At 36.2% G+C, this 14,731-nt stretch overlaps 1 protein-coding gene across 5 annotated transcripts in view; it reads right to left on the bottom strand.

Moving 5' to 3' along the window:
* Positions 1-273: 273 nt before the first annotated feature.
* Positions 274-14,731, bottom strand: part of ELOVL7 (ELOVL fatty acid elongase 7) — an 81,180-nt gene continuing 66,722 nt past the window's right edge. For all 5 annotated transcript variants that reach the window (XM_045848042.1, XM_045848044.1, XM_045848043.1 and 2 more), the window contains 5 exons: positions 12,334-12,414; positions 11,404-11,460; positions 9,101-9,206; positions 3,971-4,107; positions 274-1,426 (listed from right to left, as the gene is read on the bottom strand). In XM_045848042.1, the coding sequence (XP_045703998.1) occupies positions 1,217-1,426; positions 3,971-4,107; positions 9,101-9,206; positions 11,404-11,460; positions 12,334-12,414 (591 nt within the window). In that variant the 3' untranslated portion in view covers positions 274-1,216. The remainder of the gene's footprint in view (positions 1,427-3,970; positions 4,108-9,100; positions 9,207-11,403; positions 11,461-12,333; positions 12,415-14,731) is intronic.

The following is a 14,731-nucleotide window of genomic DNA, read 5'->3' as shown; positions in this document are numbered from 1 at the left end:
TACAACTGAATCTTCCCTGGATAATCTCTGTGTCACCATCTGCCTCCAATTGCCTCACAGGCCACTTAAACACGTGTCTGCAAACTGCGATGGGTGGTCTGAAATCATTCACGATCTCAGGCTCCCTGCTGTGTGCTGACAACATGAGCATTCACATCTAACCAGTATACGTTTAACCAAGATAACCTTTTAAAGGACACATGGACAAACCCAAGGGGGAGGGTGAAAGCAAGGGAGGGAGATGGGTTTGGAGGGGGTGGGGGGAGGGGGAGGGAGAAAATGCAGACAACTGTAATTTAACAACAACAAAATAATTTTAAAAAAAAAGAATTCCCCATAAAAAAAGATAACCTTTTAAACCATGGCAATATTAGAAAGTGACATTATAACACGACAGACTAAAATAACACAGTACTTTTCCCAGTGAAATAACATAGTACTTTTTCCATTGACAAACTCACCTCTTTCTAGAAATACACAAACATAATTGAAAAACAGTCGTAGCAAAGTGTCAATTAAGCCATCAGAACAAATCACCTGTTTTCAAACATTAACCTTAGTGTCAAGTGCATCAGTGTGCTCATCAAAGTGTTACTTCTAAATACTTTATACAATCAAAGGTTGTGAGAAAGTCTTGTCAGCAAAACTGGTGGTGGGCACTCCAGAGATCCATGAAAAATTATTGTTAGTGATGTTAAATGACCAACTTATCTAAAATTCACTTAATGTTCACTTTGTTAGTTCTTTAGAACGGGAATTTAACTCTAGAATAAACAGAGTGTCTTCTGAGTGTCGTCAACAAACTACAAAGCCAGAGCCCACAGTTTGAGGTTTTCAGACCTGGCAGAAGGAATCCATTGTACAGCATGGATCTCTGTCCGTACTCAAAATATCTAATGACATTTTTCATTTATATGGAACTTCTTTGAAAAGTACTGTACAACTTCACACAATCCTTTATTGTAACAGAATGTATCAACCAGAACCTTTAGATGAGGTTTAAAAGCAGCTGAAAAACTGGCTGCTTTACTGTCAGAAGACTCTGTTACCTGGGAGCTTGAGCTCTCAAATATCAGAAACCCCCATAGCTTATCATAAAAATACAAGCTCTTGATTCTGAAAAATATACAAAATGCACTGCACATGGAAATATATCTTGATTGTCAAGGAAGATCAGGTATCAGTCTCATTCATAGATTCATGTGGTGCTCAAATTTCAGTGGTCTTTGTTTTTGCAGGTTCCATTTTTCACAGTTTTGGGCAGCCTCTGACCTTTTGTGTAAGCTCGGTACCAAAAATGGAGAAAGAGCAGCAGAAAGACACACCCATAACTCATAATGATGTACAGAAAGACTGGAAACTGGTACTTGCAATCCTCCATGAAAAAGAACTGGCCTATGTGGATGGTGACAATAATAAACTGGACCTAACAGATGAAAGAATGAAAAATAGTTCAGACATGAAGAGTCACAAGAGCAATTAGTTAATGCATTCTTTGCCTGTTTATGTTTCAACACTCTCCAACCACTTCCAGGCTACAGCTGGGTAGGGAATTTTATCTTTCAATCTAACCTCCATGGGAGTGACAGTGGGTGGAATAGTGTCAAAATTCAGATGGGAATGTGGATCCACTCTTCAGGGCCACCAAACCGCACAACTCCAGAGACCTCAGGCCAATGTTCCTGGAGCTGTGTGACGTGCCAGCCCTTTCACATGCAGAAAGCCATCAGGGCAGTTTTTCTGCAAGTCTTTGACATGAGTCCTTGACTGCTGAGATGCTCACGAGGTCATTGCCTTATGGCCTAATATTTAGAATAGTTTTAATTTCAAATAGTTTGCTGTTAGATCAGGTGTTTCAATTATGTGGAAATAAAAACACTCTAATTACAGCCCTGCCAATTTTGTAGGAGCCAAAGTGCCTGAGTCTCCATCTCTGCCATTTGCCCTCCACTGTCATAGATAAACAATATATTCTATCTGCCAACAGCAGCAGACACTCTGCAAGGACTGAGACAGGTTTAGACCCTCCCAGTGATGCCCAAAGACTGTGTTCTAGAACATTCCACACAATCTTAAGGGGACACTTCTGGGTTAATGTCAAATTTTATTTTGGATATATTTTTTCTCCTTAAAATTGAAAGGCAACATGTATTCTTTAGAAAAGTAAAAATTCTATAAATAAAAATAAATAATAGTTACCCACGATACATCCAGTTATCACTATAGTTAAGATTTCCACATAGTTTCTTTTATTATCACCATCAACTTTTCTTATACTATATTAAAGAACTTCTGTGACATTTCTGTGCAGTAGCTATAATTATTCCTCTCATTTTGCAGAAGAAGAAATGAAACCTTAGGAAGCCTAAGCGACATCCTCAACATTCTATGCAGGTGTGATTGTGTATAACTGATGCATTGGAAATAATAATGAACAAACATCTATTCTACTTTCTATGTAAGTATTTTCCTACATTATTAAAAAGTCTTACAAATTTAAGAGTATGCTAAGTGAAAAAAACCTAACACTAAATTTTATAGGCAGTATAATACAAATCATGCAAAAGGTATACAATGTATATACACAGGGGAAAAACACTAGATAAGAATAAAATAAAATATCAGCTCTGATTATCCCTGGTGACTCAACCATGTTCATTTTTCCTTCTCTTTGCTTAACTTGATGTTCTTATTTCTCTGCAATGAGCACATATTACTTTAAAATAAGAAAGTATACTTAGAAAGCAATTGTGAATAATTCTCACGACTTCCACATTTTCCAAAGGAGGAGTTAAAATAGTGTATTGCACCACTTCCTTAGGGTTGCTTATTTAGGGCGTTTTCAATCTTAAATACAGTAAACAACGCTGCAAGGAAGGACTCTGATACTGATTTAAGATCCTTACAGACTAAAATGTCAGTCTCTCACCTGGGGTAACACATTATATAAATATGCCAAATGTCATGTAACAAGTTGTAGGATTTTGATAGAAATCATGATTCAGTGGGCTAGATACACCTAAATTTGTGCTTTCTCCTTAGCATTATTGGCAAAATACAACACTATATTATTATAGACTGTAAATCTAAAAAGATGAGGATCACAGAATTTTTCTTTTAATAGAAGACAAAATTTGAAGCAAATCATCATATCAACCCATGGTTACTCTTCAAAAATATATATATATATATACATGCCATATATTTTTAGGATTAATGGTTGGGAAGTATCATCAGGCCTAAACTGAGCACCTCTGCTCTCCTCAACAGTGGTTACTTGAGGACAGTGCTCTAATTTATGTTATCAGGGGAAAAAAACTCTTAAAAAGAAAGCAATGGTGAATAATTTTCATGACTTTGTAATACTCCAAAGTAGAAATTAAAATAATTTATTCCCTCATGTTTGGCTATTTAGAGTGTTGTCGATTTTGTCAATATATGTATTATATTACCACTGCCCACTTTTAATCCTCACAGTACTTTTACAAGTTGGAGGAAAATAGACTTAGAAATGTGAGGGCTAAATTGGCAGGCTCATAATTCCCTTAAAGGCTCATAATTCCCTTAAAGTTACACTCCCTCAAGGTCATTCAGGTCTAGAATAGAAAAGAAAACTTCTAACTTCTAATTTAATATTATGTCTATTGAGGTTCACATAACTTTGAGATTATTTTGGTCATAAATGTTTATTTTATATAAATGCATAAAATAATACAAAGATGGTATAAAGATACACATTTTGATTTCATTGTCTGAGCCTCTTCGCTAACAAATATGCTTTGCTGTCAGTAAAGTTCCTGACAAAAGTTTAAACAAGAAACGATAATGACGTGATGCCATATAGAGGCCAGACGCTTCATATCCCTGTCATTTTGTAAACTCTGTTCTTTATGTAGTTAATATCTTAATTCACAGGGAAGATAAGTGACTCTAGTTTCATATGTTGTCTTAAAGAAAATTAACTACTCACAAGCTGCAATGATGTCAAATGTTTTTTCCACCACAAGTACTTCTGGTAGGCTGGTCCCAATGCACATAGTCCATAGTAGGAGTACATGACTACATGCACAGCTGTGTTTACAAAGGCGTGGAACGTTCCCAAACCACCTGGAAAATAAAATTATTGTAAACTGAGGGCACTATTCCTACAGTGAGGCATGTTTTTGCCTGAACTGAGATTTTAGTATATTTATTTCTTTAATTTTAGTGGGAAAAAACATACAGTATATGAAATATCAATCTTATTAAACAGCTATGAAATCAGAAGGAGCTGGAAAATATACTCATTTAGTAAAATATCTGCAAGTCTTAGAAAATAAATGATCATGTCTTTATGCTATAATATCTTGACTTAAGATGGGCTTATGATTTGAGTTTACTTTAACAATCTAATTTGAGTTACTTTTTAAACACAATATATTGCTAAATAACAGTAATCAAATTCATTTTTAGTGAGGGTTAACATATATAAAGAACACAAAGTACATTAATCTTAAGTGTACAATTTGATAGATTTTTTATGTATGCATAGACCTACAGAACCATCACCAAATTCAAGATATAAAACATTTAGGACACCAGGTAAGGTTCCCACATCCCCTTTCAAAGAATACACCCCTCACAATGTAACATTTATTCTGATTTCTACAATCAAGTATTAGTTTTGCTTGCTTTTAAGGCTCATATAAATAGAATTGATATATTCTTTTGTGCCTTTCTTTCAATCAGCATGTTTTAATATTCATCCATGTTGGTGTGCATATTAGTTTGCCTTTTTATTACTATATAGTATTATACTATATGAATACATTAGAATTTATCCATTCTCTTAGTAAAAGATACTTGAATTGAGCCCTGGCTGGCATAGCTCAGTGGATTGAGCGTGGGCTGCAAACCAAAGCATTGCAGGTTCGATTCCCAGTCAGGGCACATGCCTGGCTTGCAGGACATGGCCCCCAGCAACCGCACATTGATCTTTCTCTCTTTCTCTCTCTCTTTCTCCCTCCCTTCCCTCTCTAAAAATAAATTAAAAATCTTTAAAAAAATGACACTTGAATTGTTTCCATTTGGGGTTATTATGAATAAAACCACTAAGAATACTTTTGCATATACCATTGTGTGAAATCAAATTCCCTTTTTATACTCTCAATTTTCAATAAATATTTTTAGTACCATAAAACTTTGGCAGTAAAACCACTGGCTTCCATTAGTAAACTATGCTAAGTTTGCTTTAATCATTTATTATTTTTCCAAAATAAACATTTATTGTTAAACCATCTTTGTTTACTGCTTCCACTTGGTTTTTATAAATTGTGCCTTTCTAGCTTGGTTTTCATCGTCTGATTTCCCCACACCTCCTACTGGTCACATTTAATTGAGAAGCAAAGAATGCTGGAGGGACTGTAAACCGAGATCATTTCAACTACCTTTACCTGGGCCAGTGGTCAAGTGGAAGGCGTAGCTGGGTGATTAGTTGGTAGTGGGGGAAATAAAACTCTTCCCTAGCATTTCTTTCCAAAGTGGCACAGTCTAGAAGAACCTGCATTCTTTATGTATAGCCTAATTCAGCTTAGTAATGTTGGCCTTAAATTTAAATTTTTCTCCAAAATATTCTAGTTTCTTTATTCCAGTGTACTTTAATTTCAGAAATAAAGCAAAACCTCACAAATTTGGATTAACTGTGTAAGAAGAAGAACCAAATTCATGAATACTATGAATTACAGAAAGTTTAAAGCAAAGTAAAATTGTTACATAGTAGAAACTAATTATTTTTTAATAATCATTTATAATTGTGGCAATTCCAGGTATTACCACTGCTAAGGTACTCCCTTAAAATAACCTGTTTTAAATAATTATTTTAAGTAGCTTAAGCATTCCTCCAATGCCTCATTTATGATGTACTGTCCCTTCATAAACTTTCCCTTTCTGAGTAAATAAAATTTTAATTGATACTTTAATTATCACACACTTTAAATCAGAAGAAACTGAAGCTTTTATTATTTACATTTGGGCTCGTCTTCTTTTCCAAAAGAAATTTAAATAAATATTAAATATTTAAAGAAATAAGCTGCTTCACGGGGATATGCCAAATACCTCTCAATTCTATTTGCGCCTCGTGGTTAAAAAACACACAGGAAATCTACTGTACCCTTGATAACCGATTTCATCGGAGCCTGTCTCATTAAGGCAGCACTCTCAATTTTTGGTATATGTCCATATTCCCATTCATAAACTTCCATCATTTAAATGTCCTAAAATGAGGATTCTATAGACAGGAATTTAACAAAGCAGTAGTAAAGCTAAGAGCGTTTAGTAAGGATTACTGATAAAAATAAGCTATCAAAATCAACTTGCATATTTTCTCTAGTGTATAATTATTTCCTGATAAGCTATTTTAATGAGTTTGTTCACAAAACAATCACATTTTAATTAGCAATGTTTTTCATATCTTCTTTGAAAGGCTTCTCTAATCAAGTTTTTTCTAAGTTTGCCTTCTTCTTTGTAATAACAGTTGTGCAAAGGAAACATCTCAGAATGAATTACAATTAGTGCCGTCACATTTTACTCTTTTGGTTTGGGAAAAAGAAAGGAATCACCCGGGTGATTATTTTAATTCTCTGTATCTCTGGAAGGGAGTTTGTGCATAATATAAAAGACCTGTCACAAAAATATTTGCATCACATTCAAAAGAAAAGCTGGATTGCTGTTATCCCAGACAGTTGTACGAAAATAGAAAAACAGGAAATTAAACACTAAATAGAGATCAGCTATGCTCAAGTTTTTGAAAGAACAGTTTTAAACGGGCAGTTTCAGTGCAGGAATGGAAGCCAATGCCAAACCACATCTCTGGAAACACGTTAGCTCTTACTGCCGCGCTGCCCGCTGACTGGACAGCAGGAGTACGTGTGTCTACTGGAGGCCACGTGGAGGCTGCACAGGAGTGCCAACTCATGGAGCACATGAGACTAAAAAGCATTATTTTCCACTCTTTACATTTTGTAAAGCAGAAGGGAGATTAAGGTATGGACAATGAACCCACTACAAAGTGCTTAATGTCCATAAACATGGTAACATTGAAAAATTGAGGTATATCAGGTGTTTAAATTGTTACTCTTGAAAACTTTTCTGAAAAGATTTTTATTTCTTTACTTTGAGAGAGAGGTTGAAAGGAAGAAAGGTAAAGAAACATCAGTGTGTGGCTGCCTCTCATGTAGCTCCCACTGGGGACTTGACCTGCAACCCAGGCATGTGCTCTGACTGGGAATCGAACCTGCAACCCTTTGGTTCACAGGCCCACACTCAATCCACTGAGCTACACCAGCTAGGGCTCTTGAAAGCATTTTTTTGAAGTGGATTGAAAGATAAAAATTAGGAAAGTGCTCAACTCTGTTCTTCAAGTGCAATTTATTTTTCCCATTATAGAATGAATGGGTATTCAATACAGAAAAACCAGAAAATGTAGAGATGAACAGAGAACACAGAAACCACTTTTTGTGCCAACATCTCTAAATCACTGTATTTTGGGGAATTGCTTTCCAATCTTTTTTGTCTATTTTTATATATTTTTTCAGTGTTGTGATAATTTTCTAGTCTCATGAAAGAAATCTGAATAAATAAATTATAAGGGTATAAAAGAACATCTTCTAGAATACTTTAAAAATAGAATATTCACGTATTTCTGATAATTTAGGAGACAAGTTGCTTTAAAAAGCAGCTAGATGCCTCTCGGTATCATTTGTGTTTCACAATTATATACACAGAAGAAACGATAACCATTCAATTAGTGGTTGTTCAGGCCTTTTCCAACATTTCACCCAGGCAAAACAAGATGGCAATGATATCACTATAAAGAGAACTGAGAGGCACGACATGCATGTGGAAGGAAAAAAGTCGAGGTAAGTAAAATAATGGAGATTAGATAATATAGCTACCCCTGACCTGTGAAACAGATACAAATGAGACTATCTTGTAGTGTGAATTCAATTTTTACATTAACATACATTATAAGACAAAACAGCTACATTTACTTTTTCAAAATGATCAACAAATAAATGCCAATTTGGGGCAAGGAGACACTGTCCCTACTGGAAAATCCGATGCCCACAGACATGGTAGGGACAGCCCTCCTGGCTCCTCCAGGTCTGGCCTGTCCTTTGTTCGGCTGGCCTATCCATGTCCTCTCATGCTCTGAGACATGCGGATTTTTTCCCCATGCCCAGAGAGTCTAAAGCTCAAATGAAAGTTCCTTGACGGTGGTTCCTCTTTTTTTGTTTTTTCAGTCTTGCAGAGTCAGAATGACTGATAGAGGTGAGCCGTTCAGAGAACTGTTAAAACATAGTCTAAGATAGGCTGCAGGCCTACTTGAAGACTACTTAACTTTAAGAAACTGCCATAAATAAATCCCCAACCAACTTTTGCTAATAACATAAGAATATGTCCTTGGAAATATCACTTATTTAAAAACTTTATGATAAGATAAAAATACTTAACTTCCTGGTTTTTTCCAACTGTAGATGTTCAAAAACATAAAACCCAAACCAAACCCAACAGCTTTTGATTTAAACTATTCTTGACTTAAAAAAATAATATCAAAACTTTAATACGGTAGGATGCTTTAAAACTGCAATTTGACACATCTCTAAAGAACTGCTAGGGGTTAGAGTAAGTACCAGCAGTTAGAAATTTGAAAACAAATAAGATGTGGAGCTTAAACATTCAACTCTCTAAATACATATAAGGAATAGATATATAGCTATAATTCTATAAAACCAAGACTTTTATCATCTTATTTATTTATTATTATTTATTTATTTAAAGATATTTAATAGAACTCTATGGGGAAAAAATAAAATCCAAACAAAACAGCTAAAAAAATATGTGTAGCAACTGTACCCAAAAGTCAATGCCTTCCTAAAGGAAGGGTTGAGAAGGACCTAGGTAAGAGTCCTGCATTTAGGTTTAAAGTAATAATGAAAGTTAGATCAAAGCAATTCTTTGATGTTTTGAGTTTCCCTTAAATCACATTTAAAAATAGAGTTAGTGTTTATAGCATAAAAAATGATATTATTTATGATAAATGATCCCCATCTCCCTTGGCTACCTGCAGCAAATTTGACTCCAAACCACCAGGTCCATGGCATGATGGTGTGATGGAAGACATGCAGAAAAGTCACTTGGCTATTTTTCTTACGCAGAACAAAAAAGATCTGAAATAATTTAAAGAAAATCAAGTTCATATAAAATCATGCAATAATTCATCGAGAGTTATAAAAATATTGGCAAAGTGAAAACTATTTCACATCATAATTTGCTTTGAAAGGACTGACTTATGGATGCTCCCAGAAGCAGCTGATTCTCCAAGGCGCAGTTCAAAAACGAATTGGTATGAAGGAACTAATTGGCATGATGCCTAGTCACAGGAGAATCGATAAAAAGGTAAAAAGAAATTGCATGCAGATTTGAAAATCAAAGATGTAAAGACAAGACTATGGCCAAAAATAATCAAAAGAAATATTATTGGTCAAAAAGAAATCCACATGGATTTTGAAGTATATGGGAAGGTAGGGAATCAATTCTTATGACTGAAATTATTCTGCATTGCTCTCTAACACATCCTACTAATTGAGGGGAGGGATTAGCAAACTGAAAGAGGACTTGCAACAAATCAAGGTTAGCAAGTTATAATTAAAGAACAGTGAAGAGGGAAAAGTTTGAAGAGTTAATTGGGAAAACAGGATGGAAAAGAAAGTGAAACTGCCTTGGAAAAATGAGAAAGGTAGCAAAGGCACAACCCAGACAGAACGTACCCAGTGGTCTGCAGAAACTCTACAAAGAAGTAGAATGTAAAGGGTTTGGAGAAAATTTATTTCAAAAAATATTCAAAAGCAGAATTGAATGTCAAAAAATACTCAACATTCAGGAGAGCAATGATAAGTTAGACTTTTAAATATGGGACTGAGCAGAGGAGCAGTACTCATAGGAGTATTTCAGAAGCCTGGTTTAAAGAAGGACATAGAGGTGGCAACCATTTCCTTATGGAAGCTAGAACTGAGAACATGCAAAGCAGAAAAAATGAAGTCAAAATGCATTTGCTTATGCACATGAGAGAAAGCAGCATGGTGCAGTAGAAAAAGCCATAAAACAGCAATCTGGGGTCTTAGCCCATCGGTAGCAGAATTCCTTTGGGTAAGTCACTTAACCTCTTGGCATCAATGTATTTTCAGACTGAGAGCTCTGGGCTTTAATAGATCAATAGTTCTCAACCCTGGCCATGTATTACAATGTCTAAGAAGCTTTTCTAAAATAGCCATGCCTGGTCTCTACTCTAGACCATTTAACACCAAATCTCTGAGGATGGGGCCCAGGCTCTTCACTTGCTAATACAATTGAATCTACTGCACCGTGCGGACTGAAAACCACTGGACCATCCCACAAGGGTTCTCAAAGTGTGGACCTTGGGCCAACAGTAACAACACCACCTGGGAACTTGCTGAAAATGTGAATTCTTGAGCTTCACCCAAGACCTATTGAATCAGAAACTCTAGGGGTGGGATATGGGCATCTGTGTTTTTCACAAGCTCTCCAGGGGATCCTAATGCATGGGAACCACATATAGTTTGGGAACCACAGGAGTGATTCCAGGCTCACTGAAGTCCTTTCCAATTATAACATTGAGAAGGATAAACACACTGAGATTTGCCACAAGAAATGTAGTGGTATGTATTCTGAAGAGAGAACACACTTGTCTGTCTTAGGCCCAGGACTGGTTCTGGATAACCAAGACCCACATGCCACAAATATACAATAATCATTCAGCTTTCCTACTTTGGGAATGAAGGCACACCACTTTCTTCTCCTTATGGACCCTAATCCAAGGCACTCACTTCTCCCAGGGCTCAGTCACCCAGATTCAGAGTTTATCCCCACTCAGAGAGAGGACTCAGAGGGCAGCTGAAGGTAGTTTTGATATTACTAAAATTACTGATATGCCAGGGGTAACTTAACATTACTGTGTAAGTGTATGAACTTTGAAGCATTTATCCTCTTAAAGGAGTACGGATGACGCAGTGCTTTTGTGAGAAGGACCAAAGGTAAAATGTCCTCTGCTTTTCCCTTCCCAAACCTGCTTCCTGAAACAACTGTCATCCATCTACAAAAAAATGCAGTTTTATAGTGTATTCAACAGCTACGTGTTTATCTTAAACAGGTGGTGGATACATAAGAAAACCTTCTGGAGTGTGCAAAAGACTGAAAATAAGCTTATCCTATCTATTCTCTAAAATTACTGATAATAAAATGCCTGAGGAGGAGAGATAACTGAAGTTATCAGATAACTGAACTCTAGCAGTTTATTGCTTCCATGGAACATTAAACATTTATCAAATGAGATGACTACAGACTCACAGTATCTAGTAGCTCGATAAATTTGGAGAAGTAATAAAGCCAGCAGGTGCGTACCATCTAAAGAAACAGAAATGTAAATTTATTTTTTTACATGGAGAAAAACCAGTTTTTAAAAAAATTTTGGCAAAATACACATAACATAAAATTTACCATCTTCACTACTTCTAGGGGTACGGTTCGGTGGCACTGAGTACATTCACGCTGTTGCACAATCATCACCACCACCCATCCACACAACTCTTAATTCATCTTGCAAAACCAAGACTGTGCCTATTAAACAATTCCCCACCTCCCTTCCCCCAGCCCCTGACCACAGCCATTTTACTTCCTGTCTCTGAATTTGACTCTAGGTTCCTCATATAATAGAACCATACAGTACTCCTGTCCTTTTGTGCCTAGATTATCTCACTAGATAATGTCCTCATGGTTCATGAATGTGGGAGCACATGTCAGAATTTCCCTCCTTGTTAAGGCAGAATAATATTCCATTGAATGTATACATGCATGCTGTTTAACCATTCATTCACCAATGGACACTTAGATTGCCTCCACTTTTTGGCTACTCTAAATAATGCTGCTATGAATATGGGTGTACAAATATCTTTTTCAGTCTTTGCTTTTCATTTGTAAGGTATATACCCAGAAGTGGAATTATTGGATCATATAAATTCTATTTCTAGTTTTTGAGGAAACAGATATGAATTTATTTTTAAATTCAAGAAATTCAAAAAGAAAAGCACCAATTTTCATGTTATAGAATATAACACACCTTGATTCTTTCTGGTTGGTAAGCTTTAGCTTTTTTCTTTCAATATATATAGTCTAATAACTGAGTCACTTACTCATTCTGAGTTTACCTTAAGTGTTACAAATAGAGTCCAAAAAGTTTTAACATTGATTTTGAGTTATGTTTTCCCAAGAGAAACTTACCCTCAATGCTGTAGGCGACTGTGAATAGTCAACAATTTCACATCGAAATGAATAACCTGTACCCCAGCCAGACATTACAAACTGCAAGAGAGGACGAACATGCATTTTAAAGAAGGAAGCATTTGCTCAACAGCTACAACAAACGTAGTTCTGAATGTCCCTTCATAACGTTCTCGGCTGAGTCAGCAGTCAGTGCAGAGGGAAAGGCGGCAAGAACGATTGCAAACTAGGAACTTGCTGGATATCAAAGCAATAAGAATTTTCAAAATCACAAACTCATATATTATTTAGATAAATTGTATTTGGAATAAAATGCCCATTTCTTGGGATTAACATAGCAGAGAACAAAACACTGGGAGTGTTTTGCTTAGCCATCAATACTGGTAGGCATATTATATATGTCTATATATGCCCATTCATGTTTGTGTATTCTAAAGGGAATAACTGGGTCCGAATCCAGTCTTTTCCAGTGATTTCCAATCTTCCCAGTTAGTTAAAAAATAAATGGGCAAACCAAAATTCCTCAGTGTACTCATGAGCTGGCTGCAACAACTGCATTTTTCCTGTCCTTAGCTGATGAGTGTAATGCGAAGTGGTGATCATGATCCATGGCTCCTAAAATTCAGGTTGACCAAACACAAGACTCAGATAGTAGTTTTGCTTTGGGTTCATATGACAAGTTAAAAATGCGATCTAGCAAGCCTTAATTCCAGTACACCCACGCAGTGACCTTATACTAGTGGTGAGAAGAAAAAGCCTACTGTTGTTAAGACTGACCCATAATTCAAACATTATATCAACATTCTTTCAATCTGATGTGGGAAGGTCTTCTTTTAAAACACTATCTGAAAATGAAAAACTAAGGGCTGTTTTTAAATCAATGCCTATGTTAAATGTTTGGCTTAACTAAGAGTTCTGAAAATACGACTGCTTCTCTTCTTTGATATCCTAGTCTCACAAGTGCTAACGTCTTCCCTGGAATGCTTTCTTTCTCAGTATAATGGTTATATCATTTTCTGCCATTGAAGTACATTTGAAATTTCTATTTTTAATTACTACTAAAGCTAAAATGACAACTTTACAATAAATTCTAAAAAACAAAGATTTATGAGGGATGATCAGAATAATATTTCCATGGTAAAACGAAAAGAAACAAAGGAGAAAGCACAAGTATTTAGACTGCAGTATTTAAAAACACACCATCTTTTTCTAATACTAGTTTCTAGCGTGCACTGTGAGATGATTTAATCACAAATGTTAACTTGGTAAGTTATGAAATCGTGAAAATTAAGGTTGAGAAAAGTCATATTTCATGAGTGAAAAAAAATCTTACAAAAAAAGTCAATTAACTTTTCTAAAGAACAAGGGAACTGTGGTCCAGAAATGGCAAATTCTGCTTTACAAAATTTGTCTGTGAGGACCCTCATACTCTCCTGAGCACAGACTTAACTTTCAACTGATGTAAGTAACACTCTAAGTCCATTCACTGAAGCTGTTCCCCACCCTTCCCTACCCCAAACAAGCACTGCGCAGAACAGGAGAAACTGTGTGTCTTGGCCTTCCAGGGGGTCTTCACTGGTCTTTATTTATTAGTGTCTGACTGGTGCCAAGTAACTAGCACATTCAAACCAGCCCTAAAAAATAAGGCAAGTGGGTTCCCTTAGTCTGATTTACTTCCCTTTCACCTTGTTCAGAGTTGTGCTAACGCCGCAGGTGGAAGAGTTTACTCTGTGGACCAGACGCACTTGCGCTCCACCCAATAAACCGTGTGTTTGGGCGTGTCCGGAGCTGATGTGCTGCTCGGCTGTCAAGTCTTTGTTTAAACAGACAGTGGAACTTAACCTTTTCCTGATATTAAGTTTAAAAACACTCTAAACATTTGTGGAGCTTTTAACATATGTGTCTCTGTTTCAGGCTATCAAGAGGAAAAAGTAGTAATTTATATTTAGCAGCTAATACGCCCGAAAATGGACATATAAGTAACTCTAGTATTAGTGGTTAATGGGAGATAGCAGCTCTCAAATTCAGATATTTTCAAAACTTTTTATGTTATTTTTCCTAAAGCAGAAACCAAAACTAACTAGTTATAACTGAATTACTTCCTGAGAGATATTTGAGGACCACACGTTCAACAACACAATCAGACCCAGCACAAAGAGCCCTGAGAGACGGGCTGGTTCAGTCATGACTCTATAGATGGGAGATCTGAGGCCCAGGGGGGTTAACTGACTTGCTCAAAATCAGACAGCTAGTTAGTCGTGTAACTGGGACTAACTAGCCCCTAGTCTCCTGGCTCCCAGGTCTGTTTTTAACACTGTCCTACAGCAGGCTCTCTCTTATCTCCGATAACAAGCCAAGAGCATATATTTTCTCAGTTCCCCACCTCTATTACTTCTTC

This window comes from Phyllostomus hastatus, unplaced genomic scaffold, assembly GCF_019186645.2.
Source record: "Phyllostomus hastatus isolate PE091 unplaced genomic scaffold, TTU_PhHast_1.1 phas_contig_58, whole genome shotgun sequence".
NCBI classification, from domain to species: domain Eukaryota; kingdom Metazoa; phylum Chordata; class Mammalia; order Chiroptera; family Phyllostomidae; genus Phyllostomus; species Phyllostomus hastatus.
Note: the sequence above shows the minus strand (reverse complement) of the source record. Positions and strands in the feature narration are given on the sequence as shown.